Source organism: Molothrus aeneus, chromosome 3 (assembly GCF_037042795.1).
Source record: "Molothrus aeneus isolate 106 chromosome 3, BPBGC_Maene_1.0, whole genome shotgun sequence".
Classification (NCBI taxonomy): domain Eukaryota; kingdom Metazoa; phylum Chordata; class Aves; order Passeriformes; family Icteridae; genus Molothrus; species Molothrus aeneus.
Genome location: NC_089648.1, coordinates 51,596,544 through 51,620,479, shown reverse-complemented (window position 1 = coordinate 51,620,479; position 23,936 = coordinate 51,596,544). Strand labels below are relative to the sequence as shown.

Below are 23,936 nucleotides of genomic sequence, written 5' to 3'. Positions count from 1 at the left end.
GGCATGGTAGAATGCCAGGAAATTCTTATGAAAACAAACAAAAAACCAAGTATGTTCAAAGCCTTTTAACAGACCCACAGCAAACCTAGAAGGAGATAAAACCCTTGTTCTGCAGCTTTCAAGTCAGCTGAAGGCACTTCAGAAGACCTTTCTTAGCTGCCATATGGGAGATGGGCTGATTCATTCCTTGCTAGCTAGGCCCATTTCCCAGGCAGCACCTTGGCACTGCAATTGTGCAGGTCCAAGAAAATCCTCCAAAGAATATGTGAAAAAGCCATTGCGACTGTAAGATCCAGAAAGCAACAAATGGCAGGAATCTGATTATAATCAATGTGGTTTTGGACCCTGCTCCACTCAGTCTTGTGATGACACAAAGTGTTCCAGAACTCACCAGGTATTAAAAAAACAAACAAACAAACAACCAAAAACCAAACCAAACCAAACAAAAAACAAACCCCAACTCTCCCAACCCACAAAGCCACTAAAAAACCAAACCAAACAAAACAAAACCAACCAACCCAACCAAACCAATCCCAAAGAACAAAAAACCAAACAAACAACCAAACCCCCACAACAACAACAACAAAAACAGCATAAAAGAGGGCAAGGGAGAAAAGCTGCCTTTTTTTCTGGGAATGGCTCTGTCACTTATAAACCTGCAGAGACCTTTGCACTGAACTGGTAACTCAGAAGGCAGCAGTGTTTCACAGACATAAAGAGGAGAGCTGCTGCCATTCAACCAATGAACATATCAGGTGAATGAGAAATTCTCCCAAAAAGTGAGACACCAGCTGGGGCCAGCCTAACAAAATGAACTTGTGATGCAACACCTTCATCTTCACAAGATTTGTGGACAATAAGGAACAGGCAACTCCTCAGAAATCTTTGCTCCAGTGGTTACAGGCTGTTTTCTTGTTGTCTTCCTATCCAGTCCATTCCAGCCAAATTTCTAGGCTTATTCAGCAAGCATGCTCTGGACAGCTTTAGACTGACATTTTTTAGGCTATACTGCAGCTGTTTTTCACATGAAGAGAAACACCAGATCCATAGCAATCCTGGAAAGGTCTACCCAGATTTCAAGTTCCCAGTCTAAAAGCTGTATAGCCAACTCTATAGCCAAACTTAAATTTTCAGAAAATATGAGTCAGGTCTCCAAAATCAAAGGATTGTATTGGTTCAGGTCAAATATAAGGACCATAGCGCTCTGACTTGGCTGGACTGAGAACCCATTCATTAACTTTGCTTGCCCAGACACAAGCAAATATTGAAGGACTGCCTCAATAGGGGTTTTTTGTTTGTTTGTTTGTTGTTTCTTGAGGGTCTTTTGTTTGTTTGTTTGTTTTTATTCAGGGTGGGTTTCTCAAAATTGTTTTTCAAATAGTTTCTCCTGCTCCACAGCTTTGCCCATGCTTTTGAGGCCTCCTGTGAAGTACTCAGGGCTGCAGTGGAGCACAGATGTCTACAGCATTAACATAACTGAGCTGAAATAAATAGAATTTAAAATAAGAATTATATTTAAACCAAAGGTTTCAGAAACAAAGGGTAGGGGCTATTTTATATGCTAAGTCTTGCTAAAAGAATCAAGGCATATCCCTACCCACACAGGTTAAAAAAAAAGGGCTATCACTGTATCAGTAACCCTTCAACGCTTTTATGTTTCTCTTAATGGAAATTTTTCACAGAGGCTGAAAACACGCTCTCATGGTTTGCCCTGGCAGGTAGTGCAGCTCACCACGGGTGGGACAGCATACTGAGGACTCACCTCATCTTCTCTCTGCCATCATAGCACACCTTTACAGGATCCAAATCTCCAGCTTACGTGGAAAACACAAATCTGGGGTGCAGCTGCTCGAGCCGCTACTTCCAGGACGCCGGTACTGAAGCCACCAGCATGCCACCCAACAGGGTTTCGCGTCCCCCCACGCCAGTGCCAGTGCACCTCGCGTGTCCCTGGGAAGCTGCGAGTCCTTGGGGAGTTGTTCGGAGGCGGCGGGAGGACGGTGACACCTCGCGGTCCGACGCCCTCATTGCCTCGGCCGGGGCGGGCCCGCAGCGCTGCCGAGTGAGCACGGAGCCGCTGTGGGTGACGGCGGCGCTTTCCCGGGGCCCGGCGGGCCGGCACGGCCCCAGGCCTGGCCTCTGTCCCGGCAGGAGCAGCTCCGGGAGGGCGAGGGCCGCACACCGCAAAGGGAAGGCTCCGGGGTGACCTGACCGCCGCATTCCAGTACCGGAGAGCCGACAGGAGAGCTGGAGGGGGGCTTATTACAAGGGCATGTAGTGACAGGACAAGGGGGAACGCATTCAAACTGGAAGAGGGTAGATTTGGATTAGATATTGGGAAGACATTGTTTGCTGGGACGGTGGTAGCAGGCAGTGTAGCAAGTTGCCCAGAGAGGCTATGAATCCCCCATCCTGAAAGTGTTCGAGGTCGGGCTGGGTGGGGCTTGGAGCGCCCTTGTTTTGGTGGGACGTGTCCCTGTGCACGGACGATCCCTAAGGAGCCTCCCAGCCCCAGCCGTTCCGTGACGCCCCGCGCGGCCCGCGGCCGCCGGCCCGCGCACGCGCGGCGCGTTGCCCGGGAGACGGACGCCGTTAGCGCTCCCTCAGGCGCGCCCGCGCCGCGCGGAGCCGGAGCCGCAGCATGGAGCCCACCATGGGGCCCGTGCAAGCGGCCGCCGACGGGCCCTACAGCTTCTCCAGCCAGCCCCGCTCCCTGCCCCCCCGGCCCAAGTACCGAGAGCAGTCCAATGCCGCCGAGACGTGAGTGCCGGTGTCCGGCGGGCCGCTGCCCCGCTGCCTTCCGCGCCTTTCCCCTGGGCCCAGCTCCCTCCCTGAGGAGCGCAGCCCCCGCCGCCTTGCCTTTCTCCCGCCGGCCGGGGTGAAGCCGCAAGCGGCGCTGTCTGTGCTGTGCCGCAGGGAGAAGGTGCGCTACGGCAACATCATGGTCGACCCGAGAGTGGTGCGCGGAAACGTTCTGTCCGCCCGTCCTCCCCCACCGCAGGTAGGGGGGTTCGCTAAAGTGCATCACGCTACAGTTTTGTTTGAAAGCCATAGGTAGGGCGGCGAAGCTGTTCCTCATCTGTAATGAAGCTGTAATTTAACTTTCAATGTTTCACGTAGTCACAGGCTCTCCAGTTAAACCAACTTGTGGCTGTTTCTAGCTCTTCTTTAAAACACTCAGTTTCATACGAACTTCTGCAGTTCTGATTTTTTTACCCCCCATTAAATACTTGATGACTTTATTTTCTTTCTCTGTTTCTTTAGGGTAATGGTCCTGAACACAAGTCATTACTTGATAATCTTTTATCATATGCAAGGTGTCATCAGGGGGAACTGCAGCTCTTGGGAAGTTGAGTTGTGGGATAGACTTTGGTTTATCCTACCACAGAAGCAGAGCTAAATGGTCCAGCTGTATGCAAAAGCTGCTTGTGAGGATGCCAAAGTGTTTTTTTTTTTTTTTTATTACTGCTATATCCTGATATGATAGTAAATCATAGAATCTTAGAATGGCTTGAGTTGAAAGGGACCCTGAAGATCATCTAGTTTCAACCCCCTGCCCTGGGCAGGGACAACTTCCACTGGTCCAGGTTGCTCGGAATCCCACCCAAATGTGATACTTTGTTTTCAGAGAATATTTCTACATAGATAATTTGATCATATATGAATTTAAAGCAGTATATTTTAAAAGCTACGGTTTGAAAATAGCTTTGTGTTGTTCAGTAGCCATTTCTTAGAGTGAATTTTACGTAAGTTTTGTTTAAGAAGTTCAAATCTGATGTTTATCTCAATCTATAAGTAGAATACTGAATTTAAATGTTATTATGAATTTCTTTTGTTTCATCAGCAATAATTGGTCTATAATTTTTATCTAGCAAGCAATTCTGTTCATAATATGATAACTGGACTTAAGTCCATTTGACCTCTCAAAATTTGAAAACATACCATTTTAATATACTTTATATAACAAAGTTCTGTATACAATATTCACTTTCAAATAAGAAAATAATTAATTATTACTCTTAGCATGAGATGGCATTATTATGTACCTGTAGGCAGCTAGCATAACTTATTAATTTCATGCCATACAGTCTTTAAGTCTGTGAAAATTTAGGGCCAGGACCCAGGAAAGTAAATCCAAAATACTAGATAGCTATCATTAAGATCAAAGAGCAACCTTAATTTTTCTGTAGAGGTAATTGAATATCATTTTCAAGTATAAAGTGTATTCTGTTTTGTGGGTATCTTCCTTCTTCACCCCTGCTCAGAGTACCGAGCCCCTTACCCTTGAGGTTAAAAGGCAGAGGAGAGCACAGAAACACACACCAGCCAGACGGCTTACACAAGAGCAAATTCGACCAGGAACGCCGGAGCCTGTGGAGGGCAGAGTACATGTTCACGTGCAGACAGGTAAAAGGCTGCAGTTTTTTTATATCTGTCTGAAAACAAAAGCTTGTTGATCTATATTCACTTGCTAAATTGGTGATGAAGTTGGTTGAATCACACAGTTTAAAGTCATAGGATGCTGGAATCAGAGGTTCTATACTTGTCCAAGTATAGTGACATTTTCCCAGAAGGTCTATTTTTCAGTGTACATTCTTGAATACTAGTCAAGACTGCTTCATTTATTCTTTCCATTTTCAGTATAATTAGAGAAATTTCATATATGCTTAAAATGGAAGGTTTAAAACTTTTGCTTGAGGTGAACTACTGTTTTTGGAATCACTTCCATGAAGCGCACCTGGCATTACAGAGAACACAGTATCAGATGGCCTTTGCAGCAAATTGACCTATGTTTTGAGAGGCCTTTTTTCTAACTTTATAGAAAGCACTTTATTGCACTCTTTGGATGTAATTCAGAATATAGAGTCATCAAAAACGGTTGAAAGCTAAAATGAAAGGAATCCCATGTTGAGTATTCATTGTGCTTTTGTTTCTAGAACTGTATTTGGAAGAGATTAGTGATCGGATAATAGAGGTTGATGGAGAGTGTCAAACAGATGAATTTTTGGACAGACCTCCCACTCCACTCTTCATACCAGCCAAATCAGGAAAAGATGTGGCCACTCAAATAGAAAAAGGAGAGGTATGAAGTCAGGTCCACAAGTGCTGTCAAAATATCTCTTCCATCCAAAACACATTTCTGATACAAAATTGAAGTAGAAACAGAAAGGAATGAATCCTCATGGAACATGCCAAAAAAAACCCCACAAACCACCCAAAGCCAACTCACCAAGGTTTGCTTTGAGGTTAAGTGCAAAATTAAGGAAGATGTGTTGCCATGTGCACCGGTTCTGCTGCTTTCAGCTAAGTGATACAGTGTTGAGAAATGCTCTCTTCTGTAAAACATGTCCAGCCCAAGAAGGGACTGGGAACACAGAAATACGGTCTAGGCGAGTGCTCAGCTTCTCCCTGGCAGTCCCCACAGGGGCTATGGGAGGCTGTGTGGTGTCTCAGGCCATCCCACTCAGGCCATCCCACGCACCCCCAGCAGCACTCATGATTCTCTGTGCCTTAGCTGACACTGGTCCCCCACCTGCACTTCCCCAGCCTGACTTCAGTACAAGGGCTTGGTTCATCCTCCTTTTCTCCTTGCCAATCCTTGTTAAGAGTAATTGTGATCAAGAGACATTTCTCTCTGTTTCTCTGACTCTCATCCTCAGTTGTTTGACTTTGATATTGAAGTTAAGCCGATCCTGGAGGTGTTGGTTGGAAAAACAGTTGAGCAGGCTTTGCTGGAAGTCATGGAAGAAGAAGAGCTGTCCCAGCTGTGGTCACATCAGCGTGCCTTTGCTGAGCTGCGTAATGCAGAGTTTGCTGAGTTACAGCGCTTGGAAGAGCAGGACAGGCGAATCAGAGAGGAGAAGGTAGGACTTCCTAAGGGACTTCCTGTCAGAAGGAGAAAAACATTTCCAGTACTGAACAACAGCCTGTGATATAAGCTGGGTATGCCCAAAAGGATACTGTCAGCTTTGACATACCTTAAAGCATTTTTATGACATACAGCTGCACTCAGCCACTTGCTCTCATACAACAGCACCACACTGTTGTGTTTATTTGGAGCTGTCATGCTTGAGTGACTTGGTGTAGTTGACCTGGTCAAAAGGTCAAAACTAACAGCATTTTCTTCTGTACCTGGTACAGCTGTTTCTTAAGGCTTTTTGTTATAGTAAGTGCTAAACAAAGAGTGCTTGGAAGTAAGAGAGACACCCTCTGGTCATTCACACACAATGCATGTGTGCACATCTCAAGATTGCAAAGTATCATGCCATATTAGTAATGTTTAGTAAATAGGAATAAACAGAGAAGGCAAGTGTAAATTACTTACTATTAATTAGCCTTGCATAATTGTGTTTTCTAATGGTTTCCTGAACCAATTTGAGTTTTAATCTTTTGGTACTTGCAATATGATATAATATTGGAAGATAAAAAGTTTGGGAAATACTTATCTGAACTTCATTGTATTCCAAGGCAAATAACCAGCTTGATCTGCAATAATAAAGCAAAAAGTCATGAGATTATTGTATACTAAGGCATCAGAGAAGGGTTTCATTTGGCCAGCTGTGATGCCCTTATTTTACAGACTTGTCAAATTCAAAAAAGGAATACTACAGAAATGTGTTTGTAATTTGGGGTATTTTAATACTCCATAGATAAAGTACAAACTTGCTTTCAAGCACTCTTTCATGTGAGGAATTTCAGTGGAAGTTAGAGGCTGCAAATACCAGGTAGAGATCATACTATCTTTGCTATTTATGGGAAACACACTGTGATAATTCTTCAAAATCTAGATCAAAGGAGTCACAACTAAAGGCCTCTAAGTTTTACATGCATAATTGCCCTGACAGGAACGTCGCAGGCTGGAGCACCTGGAAAAGCTGCGGAAACAGAAAGAGACTGCAGAGAAAATTGCAGCTCGGGCATTTGCTCAGCGTTACCTGGCTGATCTCATTCCCTCAGTCTTCAACAATCTTCATGACAGTGGATTTTTTTATGACCCTATAGAAAGAGGTTTGTTTTGTTTTGTTTTTTTTTTAAATATGTGAGCAAAGTTATATAAAGCTCAAAACAACCATGAAACATAGCATATGATCCTATTATTTAGAATAATGTCATAAGACTATTCATTTACATTTGTGGCTGAACACAAAAAACATTATTGCTCATCTGTACAAATAGTGAAGAATAAGCAAGAGCTGACAGTGTGACAATGAGAAGAGCTACTTTGGAGCTAGACAGAAATAAATGTGTTGTTAGGATTGGGAGAGAGATCCAAACTGAAGTACATGTATTTTTATAGAGCAGACAAAGAAATCAGTATGTCATTCTGAATATTTTTTAATGATCATCAGAGCAAGTGAAAAATTAGTCAATTAGAATTAGGCCCTGAAAATAATTTTGGAATTCTATATCAGTGACTTCCAAGCCCTTAGAATCAGCAGCATTTCTTATGAGCTATCTTGCTACACTCCACTTCACCAGTCTCCACACTGGCACAGACCACAGCTTGGGAATGGTTACACTCTCTCCAGGGTAAATCATGAGGTCAATGCAGAAACTGAATGTGTTTTGCAACCAGGGCAGGCTTTGGGATCACAGTGTTCAAAAAGTATCATTTGAGAAATACATAAGTAAGCAAGAGCTCCTTAGTCAGAGAGAACAAATGCCTTCAGCAGACCAGAAGCCAAATGTCTTTGGAAAGCAAGGCAGGAAATGTTATTCTTCTGACTTGTTCAGGATAGTTATTTGGATCTCACTAGAACATGACTGTGTATCTCATCTGTGCTGAGCCCTTCAAGGGTGACAGACCTCTTTGAAAATAACTGCAGTTGAGAGGACTCTGAATCTATAATGATCATGAACCTCAGTAAGAGAAGCTGGAGATAAGAAAAAAAACATCTGAGAGATTTCATGTGACTTTTACAGAACAAGTGCCTTTTGGCAGGGCGTGGGGTGTCATCCCTTAATTGTTGTAGCAAATAAAAAACAGCCACCAAGTCCTGTTGGTCATCCTTTATAAAGTGACATTTTCCCTTTGTTTCTTCCTCCTAAATTCTGACAGATATTGAGACAGAATTCCTTCCATGGCTGATGTCAGAAGTGGAGGAAGAACTACAGAAGAAGGTTCTGGGAAGAACAATGCTTGACTGTAAGTTACTGTCATGGTTTGACACTGGCACAATGCCAGTGCCCCCATGAAGATACTTTCTCCCTGGTTTCTGCTGTGAGATGTGACCAGGAATAAGCAAAGCAGGCTCTTACTTAGGAAAGAAAAGAACCAGAACTTTATTAACTACTCTACAACTACAAATAAAAAGGAACACACACATACAGGGAAAATGAAAACTTCACAAATGCATTTCCTCTTCCCCCCACCAAATTTCCAACACAATACATTTGGTTCCTCAAATCACCAACTCTCGGTCCAGTACCACCTTTTAGACAATCAATCTTCAGTTCATCAAGAGGAGAGGAGTCTTTCTTGTACCATGGGCTTCCCCTGGAAACACAGCTGAAGCCTCGTGTGTTTCTGTGTCACTCGTGGCACCGCCCGGAGTACATCTGCCGTCGTGACTTTTCCTTTCCATGTCCAGTGCTCTCACCACTGAACACGGACCAGAACTGCTTCTAGGGTTGTCTTTTAAGGATGCTCTGTCCTGATCCAAAAAAGGCACAGTCTCTCCTTTGGGACACCTGTCCCCACAATCTCTCCTTTTGGGACACCTGTCCCCCCCATATTTTTTCACCCCCTGGGGCCGAGGGGCACCAACACTGAACCCTCTTGGTTCTGAGGCCATTGCCTCCCCCTAGAATGCAGTCTCTGTATCACAAGGAACATGGTTCTGTCCATGGCTATACAAAAAGAGTCCAGCAAAAGCCACTCCATCATCTCTTCCCACTAGGATTCTTCTCTATTCTTCTACTATCTCTCACTCGCCCAGGCCTCTCTCACACTGGCCCATTTCTTTCCTCATCTTCCACTCTATCTTCTAGGAGAGGTCAATGATCTGTAAAGTTCTCATTCTCTAAAAAGGGGTTAAAAGCTCCTACAAGCGGCCGGCTGAACCCCCCCCCTCTTCTCCGTCCCAGCCGTGCTGCCGGCACATGCCCATGTTTATCAAGCTTCAAGGTTACAGTCCCAGGCAGCGGCTCTCTTTCTTTCTCTCCCTCTGTGTCTCTCAGGGGGGGCTGCCCGATGGCTCCCGGTGTCTCTCTCTCTTTCTCTCTCTTCCACCCTTCCACCCCCGGGCTCAGGCCTACCTCTCTCGGCCTCATGGCTTTCCCCTCCCCCTGCCCAGCCAGCAGCTGGGCCGGGGGAGAGACCCGAACTCTTTCCCGCCGGAAACCCAAGAGGACCCTCCCAGGGGAGAGCTCTGCTTTTAACTCCGTGTTCTCAGAGGCGTGTCCATGTCTCAATGGTCAGGTTAAATGCCAATATTAAAGTCTGAATATCCATTGGCCCAAAACACAGCATCCCAAAAAACACATTTCCTGTCAAACCACCACATTCCACCCTTCGCCTCTGAGAACACACTTTCTAAAATTATTAACAAAATTACAAAACACTTCAACACTTCTACAAAACAAGAAAACTTTCATCTCCAGATTTTACTATGCATCTACTTTAACTCAATACATGCTTTGTTCTTATTCTTCTTTGGTCTCATCTCACAGCTTTACTCACAACTTTATCTTATCATTCCCCCAAGGTTCGATTCCCGGTCAGGGAACCAAAAAATGTCATGGTTTGACACTGGCACAATGCCAGTGCCCCCATGAAGATACTTTCTCCCTGGTTTCTGCTGTGAGATGTGACCAGGAATAAGCAAAGCAGGCTCTTACTTAGGAAAGAAAAGAACCAGAACTTTATTAACTACTCTACAACTACAAATAAAAAGGAACACACACATACAGGGAAAATGAAAACTTCACAAATGCATTTCCTCTTCCCCCCACCAAATTTCCAACACAATACATTTGGTTCCTCAAATCACCAACTCTCGGTCCAGTACCACCTTTTAGACAATCAATCTTCAGTTCATCAAGAGGAGAGGAGTCTTTCTTGTACCATGGGCTTCCCCTGGAAACACAGCTGAAGCCTCGTGTGTTTCTGTGTCACTCGTGGCACCGCCCGGAGTACATCTGCCGTCGTGACTTTTCCTTTCCATGTCCAGTGCTCTCACCACTGAACACGGACCAGAACTGCTTCTAGGGTTGTCTTTTAAGGATGCTCTGTCCTGATCCAAAAAAGGCACAGTCTCTCCTTTGGGACACCTGTCCCCACAATCTCTCCTTTTGGGACACCTGTCCCCCCCATATTTTTTCACCCCCTGGGGCCGAGGGGCACCAACACTGAACCCTCTTGGTTCTGAGGCCATTGCCTCCCCCTAGAATGCAGTCTCTGTATCACAAGGAACATGGTTCTGTCCATGGCTATACAAAAAGAGTCCAGCAAAAGCCACTCCATCATCTCTTCCCACTAGGATTCTTCTCTATTCTTCTACTATCTCTCACTCGCCCAGGCCTCTCTCACACTGGCCCATTTCTTTCCTCATCTTCCACTCTATCTTCTAGGAGAGGTCAATGATCTGTAAAGTTCTCATTCTCTAAAAAGGGGTTAAAAGCTCCTACAAGCGGCCGGCTGAACCCCCCCCCTCTTCTCCGTCCCAGCCGTGCTGCCGGCACAGGCCCATGTTTATCAAGCTTCAAGGTTACAGTCCCAGGCAGCGGCTCTCTTTCTTTCTCTCCCTCTGTGTCTCTCAGGGGGGGCTGCCCGATGGCTCCCGGTGTCTCTCTCTCTTTCTCTCTCTTCCACCCTTCCACCCCCGGGCTCAGGCCTACCTCTCTCGGCCTCATGGCTTTCCCCTCCCCCTGCCCAGCCAGCAGCTGGGCCGGGGGAGAGACCCGAACTCTTTCCCGCCGGAAACCCAAGAGGACCCTCCCAGGGGAGAGCTCTGCTTTTAACTCCGTGTTCTCAGAGGCGTGTCCATGTCTCAATGGTCAGGTTAAATGCCAATATTAAAGTCTGAATATCCATTGGCCCAAAACACAGCATCCCAAAAAACACATTTCCTGTCAAACCACCACAGTTACCAAATCCTGGAATGTAATCTGGGCTGCCTGATGTTCTTGATTGTTTTTTTGCTGGTCAGAACAAATGTCACGTTTATATGGTCACTGTGGGTTAAGGTAGGAAGTGTCATTTTAGGAAAAACTCCATGGTTTTTTGTGTTGGGAGTTTTGTTTGTTTGCATTTGTTTGTTGATTTGGTTTGGTTTTTTTTTAATATATTAACATGTTTTAATGTTGGAAAACTACTACTACAGACAACTAGATAACTGATTTTCAGCTGAAATAATGGAAGTGTCAGTCATGCAGCACTATCCACTCTCTTCTGACTTTATACTGTTTGAGGTTTGTTAATGCTGGGAGATACAACACTTATGTCAGGAACAGAGTGGTTAAAGAACACATTTTTTTTTTTTCTATAAAGCTTCTACTTCCTCTGTGTTACACTGCTGTAGTGTTCTCTGTAGTGCACCTGATTGTGCCAGTGGGAACAGAAAAGCCCAGCTTGTGTGTTGCCACATGTATACCATGAAAGCGTCTTAATTTGTTGTGTGAGCTCATGGAGCTATGGATTATTTTCCTACATTAAAAGGAGGATGATGGTGGGCCATGGTTGACTGAGAAGTGAGGTGACCAATATTTTTCATCAAAACAAGGGCTTACCTCCTTATCAGTCGATAATCATGTCCTTGCTTTTGAAATAGATTGAAATATCAGTCTTCTTTGGCCAGTTCAAGCTAAATATTTGGGCTCTTTTATTAGTTTAGAGGCTGTAGTTGAAACACCTGAAAAACCTGGATTCTGTCTTGTGTAGAAACACAAAAGTATGGTATATCTGTGCTCAGCAATGTACTCCTAGATCAAACCACTTTTTTACACTTGCATAACATCTTCATTCCTATAGTTTTCCTCTTGCTGGGATTTTAGGTTTGTATTACAAGTATGTTTGCTTCCTTTGGTTTATTTTTAGTTTAATTAGGACCCTGAATTTTACTTGTTAAGTTATAATATGATTTGGACAATTAAAGCTGGTGTGTTAGGTATTTTATGCTGATACATGTACACTCAAGTGTCACTTCTTCATGTAGCTCATCAGAAGGAAGGGAAATGTCTCTTCTTTAAGAAAAAAATATTGTATGTGACTACTGAATAAACATCCTAAGGAGAATGTTGCTGCAGGATATAATAGTGATGAGAATATCTATTGTATTCTTGTTAAATCTGCTTAAGTTTTTAACCAGATACCATTGTCTTGCTCCAGTCCTTACAAATTTCTTCATTTTCAGAGTTATTTCAGGGTTATTTCCCTCTTTAGGGATTTATAGTTCAGTAATATATACAAAAAAAAATCTCAAATTGTAGGGTTTTTCCTCTGTGGTTGTAAATGGTGGCTATCTCTGTTTCAGCTTTGATTCGTATGGTGGTGGAAAAACGCTTAGATGAATTTAGCCGTCCACCTCCAGCTGCTCAAACAAAGGCACCTGCTGATGAGCCCGGGGCAACAGATGCAGCTCCCAAGATGTCTGGTGAGGAGGATGCTGCTGACCAACCTGTTGCTGAGAAAGAAGAGACTGACCAACCTGTTGCTGAGGAAGAGGCTTCAGATTCCAGTTAGAAGAATAAGGTCAAGAAGGAGCAGCAGATTTGGAAACTGAGTAACAAACAGGCAAGTCATCAAGTAAATGGAGACCAGTGGCTTAGAAATAAGGAATTAATTCCTATCTATTTACAGGTATTGTGCCCTAGCCATGCTGAAGGATGAACCTAAGCAACAGTAGAGCATTAAAACATGTTTTCCGTATGCTGGAGTTGCTGATTTCCGGCTGCTAGAATCAAGAGAGAAGTTACTAGTGCAATGAATGGCATGGAAATTCTGTCTCCTTTTATACAATCCAATCCATCAAAACCTGGGAGATTTACAGTTGAAAAGTAATGCTGTCCCACACCCTGTGCTAGAAGGTCATGAGAAGGATGTTGTCTTAATAATCTTTGCAAATGCTTTGATAATGTTCTTGGAACAATATTTCTTTACTTTCCTTATTTTGAAAGGTAGTTACTACAGCAATTAAATAAATTGTTTTTGACTCATGTTAGTCTTTCCTTTTCTCACAAACTTGAATGGACATCTCAGCAGGTAATAGAGCCAAAGCAGCTGTTCCTCAGGCTTGCCAAGTCCAGAGTTACCTGCCCCTGGGAATTTCTGCCTGTGCAAAATCCTCCTCAGCATCCTCTCTTAGAGCCCCTCCTGGAGATGAGGGGCTGGAGCTATACGCTAAGTCCAGTCTCGGTTTTCTTTGTAATCGTCCTTTCCTGCCGGTTCACTGGAAGTAGTCCCAGACATGACTGACAAAATGTGCCTTCACTGACATGTGTAGTTAGTTAGTTGTCCGTTCACAGGCCAGTTCCTCAGGTGGGGCCGTCCCCCTCACAGAAGTACACCTGTGCTACATTGCAGCAGCACCGTGTCGTTGCTGGGTCACTGTTCCCAGCAGCAGCTGTCCCCGGCAGGCACGCAGGGTGGACAGCTCTGCACCCACGGGGCACGGGGGGTGCACGGGGCTCTGCAGCTCCTGGGTGCGTGAGTGCAGGAGGGAGCCGAGAGAGGCCGGAGGGAGCGGGCGCTGCAGGCACTAGAGGGCAGGACAGCCCGCGGCAATCCGCATGGAGAAACGCCGGGAATGACACTGCTGGTGTCACCTTTTCACATTGCACACCCTGCGCTAGTGACGCCCGTCTCAATTTCCCTCCTCTGCTGAACCCCAATGGTGTCGAACTTTTGCAGAATTTACTTATTTATAGCATGAGGAGCCAATACTTGAATCACCCAGTGCAATCCACACTGGCTCATGGAACGACAGAGTAGTTTGAGTTGGAAGGGGCCTTGTAGATCATCTGGTGCAATCCCATGCCTGCCCTGAGCAGGGACATCTTTAAGTAGGTCAGGTTGCTCAAAGTCCCATCCAGCTTGGTGGTAACGGAGAAGGTGGAATCATCTCCTCAGGGCTGACCCGTGACAATACAAGAAACAGACACTGGTTGCTTCAGGGGAGGTGCACGCCTGCTGGGGTGCGAGTCTGTCCCTGAACCCCACGTAAAGGAAGCAAAACCGGGACGTGCGTGCAGGACATTCTAAATGTTGTGAGTTGCCTTCCTGGGAAGTTGCTAATCACCAGCAGTGCAGGTCAGGACCTTCTGTGGATCTTCACAAGCGCGGGCAACTCCGCGGCCACGGCAGAGACGGTATCGACAGCCGCGGGACCCGAAGCTCCCCTGAGAAGGAGCTTCCCGCTAGCGCCGCCGCGCAGCGAGCGCCCGGGCACCGGCGGCAGCGGGGCCGCATCCCCGGGCCGTCCCCGCGCTCCGCCCGGGACTCACCCCCCGCTCCGTCCCGGCGCCCCGCAGGGGCGGAGCGGGGAGGGGAGGCGGCGCGGCCGCCCCTCGGCCCGGCCCTCCCTCGGCCCGCCCGCCGCCGCCCCGCCGCCAGGCGTCTCCCCGGGGCCGGGCAGCGCCGCGGGGACGGGAGGAGCCGCCACTGCCGCCGCTGCGCTCCCCGGCCCGGCGCTGGGGGAGCGGGCGGCGCCCGGGGAGCTGGGCCATGAGGTGAGCGGGACCGGCGTGCGGGGCCGGGCCGGGGGTGCTCCGCCGTCCCGCAGCCGTGCCGGGGCGCTCGGGGGAGCGGGGGGCCCGCTCCGGGCGGGGCGCTGGGGGGCGGGCGCCGAGCACCGGGGCTGCCGGACCGGGCCCGCCGCCGCAGGAAAACTGTGCCACAATGTGTCCGCCTTCAGAAGGAGAGTTTCGTCTTTACTTATTTATTTTCCGCTTGTCCCCCTCGACTTTCCTCACGCCCCGGGCGCCGTGCAGGCTCTCCCGTTTGTCCGCCCGCAGCGCCGCGCACCGGAGCCCCGGGATGGGCGTCCGCTCCGGCCACTCTTGCCTCTGGGCACAGAAAGGCCGCAGGACCGCGAATTTGGAGGAGGCGGGCACATCTCCTCATCTCTCCTTGGTGCCTCTCTCCAGCCCCGCAGCCCTCACGGGGCTTTCAGGGCAGAGCGTGGGGCGGCGGGCGGTGCGGTGACCCGCGGGCGGCGGTGGCACCCCCGTGACGGGAGATACGGGTCCTGGTGCGGGAGGTTTGTTCCCGCGTGGAAAAACAATTGCGGCTCCAAAGGTGCGCCCTCCGCTCGCACACGGGTCTCGACGGCTGCATCAAACCCCCGCCGACAGAAGCCGCCGCAGCAGGGTTTACACAGTTTTCCATCTCTCTTCAGGAGGCTGACAGCTTGCCGAGGTCAAGCCTTGAGCTGTCATTGACTCCTACGGGACACACAACTTTTTAATTTTTTTTTTTCCCTATGTGGAAGAGGGATTTACTACATTTACTGCACCTTACTACATAGGATTTGTTTTTTTCTTAAAGTACTTAACTTGGTTAAAATTTAACTTTCAGTTGTTTTTTTATTTCTCTATTAGAAGTTTGTGTTCCTTAGTCAAATGACAGTTAATTTCTGAGAAAGCTGAATATTGGACAGCCAAACTTTTCTCTGGGGGCTGTTGCTTCCTGTCTGACTTTAAAACAACAAGTATGTCCCACCTTGCAATGTATGGCCAGTAAGTCAAACTGCTTTTGTAGAAGGTGTTTAAAGTAGTTGATGAAGAGCAAAAGTACTAGCTGCCTTTAAAATGTGAGTTAAAACACAATCTTCCCACCTCAGCTGATATTTTTAATTTATAAAGGATTAAATAGGACAGAATCCAAACCATGTTTTTGGGTACATGATATATCTACATGCATGTTTGTGGCCACTTTGTCTAACATGATGAGGATCTTAATGAATAAATAGAAATTACACATACGCCCTCTTTCCAGGAATCAGTAGGAGAGGATGTGCCTGGCAAAATTACCAGGAGATTAGCAATCCAGCTCTGACACAATGGGGAACAGGTTTCCAATCTGAACACTCAGATTGGATTGCATTACAGTCGTAAAATTAATGTCAGCAGGTATAACCTGATTCTTCTTGGTTGTCCCAAAGCTTAGCAGAAAATCTGGCTGTTTAAGTCTGAGATACCTAATCATGTGCAGCAGCACAAGATGTCAAGCGGTCCTGTCCCTTCTTGCACTTTGCAAGAGTGTCCCTTTTTTATTGTGAGGTCTTCAGTATGTCATTGACCCTGCAACATCTCTGCTGTGCTCTGACCCTTCATCGGGGAAAAATAAAGACGCTGTCATTGGGAATTTCCTTTCACTGGTCCTTCCCGTCCCTGTTGTTGTTTGGAGAAGCAGCTCAAGGAGCACTGCTCCGCCTCTGGGCGTGGGGAGTGGTTACACGGCACAGCACAAAATGGGGCTGTGCGGAGCCGGTGGCACTGGGTGGAACACGGGGAGTTGTGCCCAACAGAAGTACAGGTACAGTCACAGGATTGGTGACAAACTGTGCTTTTATTCCTCGATATTGTGTGTATTTGCTGCCCTGGTGCCACTGTATCTGCAGTATGGTTTCCACCACTAGTGTGTTACTTGCCCTGAATTGTAAGTCAAAACAGTCAAAATCTCATTTGCAAACCTAATGGGAGCTGAAATAGATCCTGGAGTACTATAACTGTGTAATGGGCTGACTGCCACTGCTTTTTGAATTGCTCAGTGCTCTGACATGTGAATAGAATCTGGTTGTTCTGATAATGCAGATGCTGAAAATTGATAATAGGATTATTTGTGTAAGAAGAGAAGATGGGATGAGCAGAAATAAAAGAGAGAAATAAGATTAGAAGAACTGTACCAGTCCCTCTGGACCTGTGTATCAGAGTGACAACAATAGTGGGAAGTTTGGAGAGTTTGGTACAAAAAATTCACATAAATACAAGAAAATAATTATTTATTTCCTAAAGGGGGCCATTAAATAATGTAGTTTATTCTCTAAGTTTAACCAGGGTAGGTCACAAATTCATGCTCTCTAACTAAAGTCAATAACTTCTATTTCCTCTAATTTCTATAATTTTCTCTGCATCAAGAACCTCCTGTTGTGAAGTTCTGTGAGCACTTGTATGTCCTCTTTCAGTGCTCAGTGGAAAGGAAGCATCATAAGATAATTCCCCTCGCCTTGACTGAGACACATTTAATCTACAGTGTATTGCCAGGGCTGGGACCTGATCTGCTGTCCCTCCCTCAAATTCCTAATTTCTTGAATGATGATTAAACCCCAAAAAACATTGACCCCCACCCTGCCCATAAGTGAATACACACACTATACTTAAGGCAGTCATTGTAAGTTTGATGTGTTTGAGCACTTGACCTTACACCTAACTTTACGAATCTAAATCATCCTCCTCAGTAAGAGCAACCTGGCCCACAAGATGTTTTCAAAGCTAGAATACTGCCAGCTAGTTCCCTACTGGCCCCTCTGAGCTTTTATTTTAAGATGTTCCTGCTTTCACAGATAAGCATGAGGCCAACAAGACACCAAGGGATCAGCAGTCACACACTTCTACTTCAGCCTGTGCCACCGTGCAGGCAGCTGCATCTTTTAATTGTCACTAAACTCAAAAGAATGTTTGTTCTTTTCTTGTGTTGTGTGGAAAGAAGTAGGAAATCTCTTTGAATGATGCCAAGGATACTGCTATTTTGTGATAACTAGCAGGAAATAACAAGAGTTAGGACAGAAAGAAGGTCAGTTGACTTGAATTCTGTATGGGAAAATCTTGAAAGTTGATCATAAAATTTAATTGCTCACGTATCCTGGGGATAGTCAAATAAATATTTTGCTTCTAATTTTGCTTTATTTGCTGATTTATCTCTATGTTCCAATGCATTCTTCTGTATATGGGCTATTTGTAATTCGCTGTGAGAGAGTGTTTTGGGTTCCAGATGTCTCTGACGTGACAATCCAGAAGGAAGAGCTATTTCCAATGGACTTTACTGTCTTTATGTTTCTCACATTTCCTCTTTTTCTGCTTGTACTGATCGATCTTTTGTAAAATGGCATGAGTTTCAGTGCTAAGTAAGGATCAAGGATGCCTTTGTAAACTAGTTCTGTCTTGGAGGACAGAGTAGATCTGCTTTTATCTTTTTGTGTCTTGCACCTAGAGCACTATTTCAGAAGCTGTTTCACAAACAACTTGGGATAGAACAATATAAGATTAGGAAAGCACTTAGGAAAATATCGGTGTAGCAGTATTTAACCTGTGCTAACATGCACAACACCAAGGAAATGTAGTGCATTGAGCAATATTAAATTTTGCTCTTCCACTCACTCTCTTGTATCCAGGTTTCTGTTGCTATTAATGGTGTTGAGGGACTCTTGAGGAGAAGCAAAGATGTCTTCTGCATGAGTGGCACTTGTCTTTCAGAGAGAAGACACTTGTCTTTCAGAGAGAACCACAACAGCAAGAGTCCCATGTGATTTTTTTTTGGTCATAAACTGTCATTGCAATTTTGTTGGTGTACTTTATCTGGAATGTTATTTCAATCACGGCAGCTGTAAAATGTGATGGACAGCTTTGGTTTGTCCTGTTCTGCAGGAATAAGTAACTTTAGATTCAGTATGGCTTTTTTAAAGATTACAATAAAAGCGCTGTAAAATTGAGCAACAAACAAGTTTTTTATATAGCATTACAATTCTATTTCACCAGTGCCTTGATAGGTTGATGCCCAAAGAAGACACCAAGTGTCTAATCATTATATTGTCCTGCAATAATAAGCGGTGGAAGGACTGGTGAAGCACATATTAAAGACATAACTAAAATAGTTCAATGCTTATTTTGTCCCTGAAGAAGTAGAAATTACTTCTTTTCCAGGTGGAATTATCTCTAGAGTCATTGTCACAGATATGGCACGCAGAGAACCAAGAGGAGTTTGAAAGGAAGGGAAGTAGAGATTCTGAACAAAGATCTGAAAAGAGGGACTAAGCAAAAGGCAGAAGGAAGATGGTAAAATGCTGGAAAGTATTAGCTAAGAAAAAGAAGTTACTAAAAACATTACTGATGTTCGATTGGCACGACAAAAGAGAAGCTGGTAGATAAAAGTACAAAACCCTCAGAGATATGTTTTGTAATCACAAGTTCTATTTCAATTCAATTTTTATTTAGTCTTAGCAACCAGCTTTACTTTCTGTCCAGAGGGGCAACCTTTGTAATGCTCCAGAAATATTCCATAGATTTCTAGGATGCTTTCTGGCTTCTGTTTTTACATTTTTTATGTGCTGAGAGACACAAAAAGACATTAAACCCTTTTAAAGTGATTAAGACAAACTAAGAAGATGTAACAGAATCTTTTTCTGCTTCAACTGCACTTAGGTATCTCAGCAACCACCCATATTAATTAGGCAAGTGATTTAATATCTCTCATAGTAAGAAAGAGCAGCAGATTATTTACCTGCTGAAACACTATTTTTTATATTATCAGGGCTCATCCAAGAAAATACCAGAGCTGCTGGTCAGAATGAGTCCAAATGCCCTATGACAAAACCACTCCTCCCTCTTTCAGTGGAAGAAAAATTTGAAAACTAGCTCATGAGGTATCCTGAGTAAATGCATCATTTGCTTCCTGTAAACCTGGCAGCCAGATAGCCCTTCCTCATCCTAGTGGTGCCAGGCACTGGAAAGAGATCACTCAGTGTTGGTCCTCAGTGATGGATGCCAATGAAAGTAAGAAAAAATGTGTCAGGTGAGGATTGCCACAGTTAGGCTGTTAGACCCCAGATGAAGGTGAATTAAATTTCTCTTGTCCAGAGAAGGGCAACAAAGCTGGTGAAGGGTCTGGAGAACAAGTCTTACAAGGAGCAGTTGAGGGAGCTGGGGTTGTTGAGACTGGAGAAAAGGAGGCTCAAGGGAGACTCTCTACAGCTGCTATAGCTCGGTGGGGGTTGGTCTCTTCTCCCAGGCAACCAGCAACAAAGAGGACGTTGTCTCAAGCTGGCCCATGAGAGTTTTAGGTTGGACATTTGGAAGGAATTCTTCAGAGAAAAGGTGATTAGACATTGGTATGGGCTGCCAAGGGAGGTGGTGGAGTCACTGTGCCTGGAGGTGTTTAATAAAAAGCTGAATGTGGCACTTAGTGCCATGGTCTAGTGGACATGGTAGTGTTTGGTCATGTTGCACTCAATGATCAGAGCTCTTTTCTCACCTAGTTGATTCTGTGATTCTGTAACTAACAATTTCAGCAAAATGTAGCACAGCCTGGAGCACCAATTCATCACAAGCCAGTGAAACTGATACAAGTCTGCAAAATGTTTTGGTTTCAGTCAACTCAGGGTATTCAGGCAAAAATAAGTTTACTGGAAATATTTTGACTTGTTCATGACTCACTTGTTTTTACAAATCTAACACTCCTTTCCTCACAAAGCAAGTAAATATGCAGGCAAAGCAAACACATTTACTATAATATCTGTGATACCAAAATTCTGTAGTTCTGAAAGGTATTCTCAGCTTGCCCTTATTCGAAACCATTTGAAGGGGTCAGGGAGGTGTTCATATGGTGACACTCACTATGTCCTGGCTTAGAAACATGTTGCTTTGGATTTCTAGTTTTGCTTAGAACAAAGGATTAGCGAGGCATTTTGTGTCTCTTGGTTGCAGATGGATTGTAATGATATTCTTGTCACTGGTTGTGCCCAGCAAGGCTTCTGGACCTTGTTACTTCTCACATAGCAGCTGCCAGGGACAAGAATAATTTTCACACTTGGAAATCATCTTAACTTGACTTGTGCACATTTACATGCTGTTCTTCTCTCTGAAATACTTTTAGTGTAATTGATAGAAGGAATTGTCTCCTTTTTTAATCATTGCATTTGCAGATTTTTCACTGAGTCTGTGGAGAGCTCTGGCTAATAAAATGCATCCTAATTTTTAAGCATTTGTTGAATGAAAAGAAGAAAGACTGCCCTGGCCTAAACAGAGAGACTGACAAGACAGAAAACAAAGCAAGGATAAATGGGACATTAAATTGCTTTCCACCCTTTGTCTTTAATAGAAAAGATAAGGCTGCAAGTTTTTTTCCCTTTAAGTTGTTCTTATTGTTTCAACGATTTGTCAGTGTTCATGCCTGAATCTCAGAACATGTCAAGTCTTTGCAGGCTTCTGGACCTATACAGCCAAATATTTACAGATTTGTAGACCTCTAACAAAAATAAAATACTGAATTACAGAGTGTATACTACAATGTTAGAGGTCATCAAAGTGACCTGATTGAGAAGGGGTTGTGGTCTCAGTCCTTTCAAAAATAAAATTACCAGATTTTTGCTAAATTTTTCATACCACTTTTCTCAACATCAAAAATCTCAGCGTTATAAAATAATTTTAAAATAAGATATTACAAAAATGAGTACAGATTTCTAAAACTAACAGAAAACAGAGAATATAAATAAGATTGTTTCAGATATTTTTTACCGAAATCAAAAAAAGCAGTTCATTAAATAGTTGAGACAATGTAGAATGAGTGTCTTTTTTTGATCTGTAAAAATATCAGCAGGATATATTATTTTGAAAATTTTTACTTGTCAAATTCACTAATTTTTTCAACTTTATAAGTCTCTGAATTATCTTTGTGGTCAGTGATTTGCATTTTAACTTTATAAATTTATTAAGCAATCATCTAATTTAGAAGAACCCATAGTCAGGTTATAATTTTTAATATTAAATTCTAGCCTGATAGCAAAAATGGTCGCACATCTACTGAGGTGTTATAGTTGCTATCATACGTTTAATAACATATTCGAGTCCCAGAATCTGAAATTGCATTAAATTTTAATTTGAATATCATGTGTTTTGACAAGGATATTCTTCCAAAGTTGAATCCACAAAGTTTATCAAACAACTTAAGACAGAGCATAATTGTGGAGAGTGTGACCTGTGCCTAAGTTTGTTCCAGCAGAGCACTGACTCTTGAATCATATGGGTTCTCCCAATGTGAATATAGTTAGCAAGTCATTAGCAACCATTTATTAGAAATCTGTTAGCTTGTTATTGAGATTGTAGTAAATGTTGGAGATTAGAATGTCATGGTGCAACAAGGAAAATGCACTTTGGTAGCTGTTGACAGAAAACATCCAAGTATTTGATAGTGGGCACTTTTAGATAACCCTAAGTTCTTCCACTTGCAGACTTCACATGCTGTATAAACATCTGACAGAGTATGTTCATGTAGGTTTTTGTAAATTACTAACCCAGCCTTCTGGTAACTTGGGGTGCAATTGCCAAACATCCGAGTTGTTTCAGGTTACTTTTCATTAACTCACAGAACCATACTAAATGGGTGTTTCAAAAGTCAGAGTTGGAGTAAGAGATCATGCAACTCAGTGAAGGAATGAAGACAAGTGTCCTCTCAGTGAATTTTAATAAAAGGTTGGAGATCACTTAGCTTGTTTTTTCTAAATTATTGTAACTTTTCTACGTCAAGATCAATTTTAAATGAAGGAATGGTGTTCTTTGCCTCTGTTGCTAGAGCACATGGAGAAGTTAATCAGGTTCCAAGGCTGTCTCTGAAAAACTGGCATACAGACAAATGACTGCAATAAAAATGCCAAACTGCTGAAATACAAGGTGTATTTTATATCAGCCTGCACTTGGCATTCATTAATCTGTGGTGCACCATATTCCAAGCTCTTTATTTGGTACTGACAGGGGATTTAACAGTGACTTGTTTTTAAGTTGTTTTTGTCATTCTGTGGAGGTAGTGGCTCTTCCTTTACTTTCAGTCTCTACATCATTGACCTTGTTATCCTGTTTTCATAATTCCTTTCACATTCTCTTTCACTGCAAAAAAGAACCTTGTGTACAGAAGACACAGTCTCCTTTAATTTATTCAAGTTTCAGTTTTGCTGGACAAAACAGTAGAACAACATTGCCCTGCAGGATGAAATTTTAAACGAGCATGAACACTGTGCATGTAATGCCACATTTTTTTGGCTTCTTGTTTGAGTAATGTGCAAGAAGTGGCACAGAATTCCAAACAGGTTTGTATACCATGCAATTCCAGTCCAGACCGCAGAAAGGCAGGAGTCCAGTTATAACTCTGTGTGACCAGTTGTCAGTATGGGAGAACAAAAGGTTCAATTAATCTTTAGTTGACAGTGGGGAGCAACATTTTATCTTTTTTTTATCTGAGAAAGAGGTTACTGGGCTGAATATGAATTATCTGCATTTATATCTGCTTTTATTCAACAATAATCTGTGAGCCACAATTTGCAGATCTTTGGAGTGATTAAATGGCTTGATAACCAAAGGAAAAATTAAGGAAACAGCCAAGTAATATTTAGAAACATGTGTAGCTTTCATTATAAAGCATATATGCACCATTTGGAGGATTTGGTTATTATTAGAATTGTGCACCACAGGCATTCTAGGCACTGCTATGAAAATATAACCTCTAAAACAAACATACCTTTTAAGAAAAGGCAATAAGAAATCACTCCTTGAGTTACAGTTTAGTTCCAATAGAATCAGTCCCTGACAATTAATGTGATGGCTAATTTCAGTACATTAGTTCTAATAATTATCCCTTGCCTCTGTACCATCTGAAGTGGTAGCTTGCATTTCCCATGCAGTATCCTGCTCCAGCCAGTCCACGTGTGAGAACAGGAGGGAAGGGATGTGGGTGATATGGCTGCCGAGTTTGCCACTGACAGGTCCAGCTGCTGTCCAAAGGAAATCTGAGCTTGCGGGTTGAAGCAAACAAACGGAGCAATGTGACAGGCAGCTGTTACCCAGTGTAAGTCTTGTAGTGTTAATTGAAACAAATCAGCCCCTGCTGTCTCTGCCTCGAGTATAAAATTCTCAGTGAAAACTTTGCCTATGCTTCAGAGTTATAAGGATGTACTTGTGTTATCATTGCCTACTTCTGGCAGCTCAAACAAATCTCTGAAGTATAGCGCCTTTGG

At 44.0% G+C, this 23,936-nt stretch overlaps 2 protein-coding genes and 1 long non-coding RNA gene across 3 annotated transcripts in view; 2 read left to right on the top strand and 1 right to left on the bottom strand.

Moving 5' to 3' along the window:
* The first annotated feature begins 2,598 nt into the window (after positions 1 to 2,598).
* RSPH3 (radial spoke head 3) lies at positions 2,599 to 13,155 on the top strand. The gene is made up of 8 exons (XM_066545702.1): positions 2,599 to 2,760; positions 2,917 to 3,001; positions 4,266 to 4,407; positions 4,938 to 5,083; positions 5,661 to 5,864; positions 6,846 to 7,008; positions 8,060 to 8,146; positions 12,474 to 13,155. The coding sequence occupies exons 1-8, from the start codon at positions 2,642 to 2,644 to the stop codon at positions 12,680 to 12,682; spliced, it is 1,155 nt and encodes a 384-aa protein (XP_066401799.1). The 5' UTR covers positions 2,599 to 2,641; the 3' UTR covers positions 12,683 to 13,155.
* Positions 8,260 to 11,073, bottom strand: LOC136554711 (uncharacterized). The gene is made up of 2 exons (XR_010783368.1): positions 9,259 to 11,073; positions 8,260 to 8,987 (listed from the first exon to the last, which is right to left on the bottom strand). It is a non-coding gene; the product is annotated as an uncharacterized lncRNA (long non-coding RNA).
* A 1,429-nt stretch (positions 13,156 to 14,584) lies between the features above and the next one.
* PLAGL1 (PLAG1 like zinc finger 1) overlaps positions 14,585 to 23,936 on the top strand; it is a 47,747-nt gene continuing 38,395 nt past the window's right edge. The window contains exon 1 of the mRNA XM_066546909.1: positions 14,585 to 14,667. The gene's annotated coding sequence lies outside the window, so the exon portion shown is untranslated. The remainder of the gene's footprint in view (positions 14,668 to 23,936) is intronic.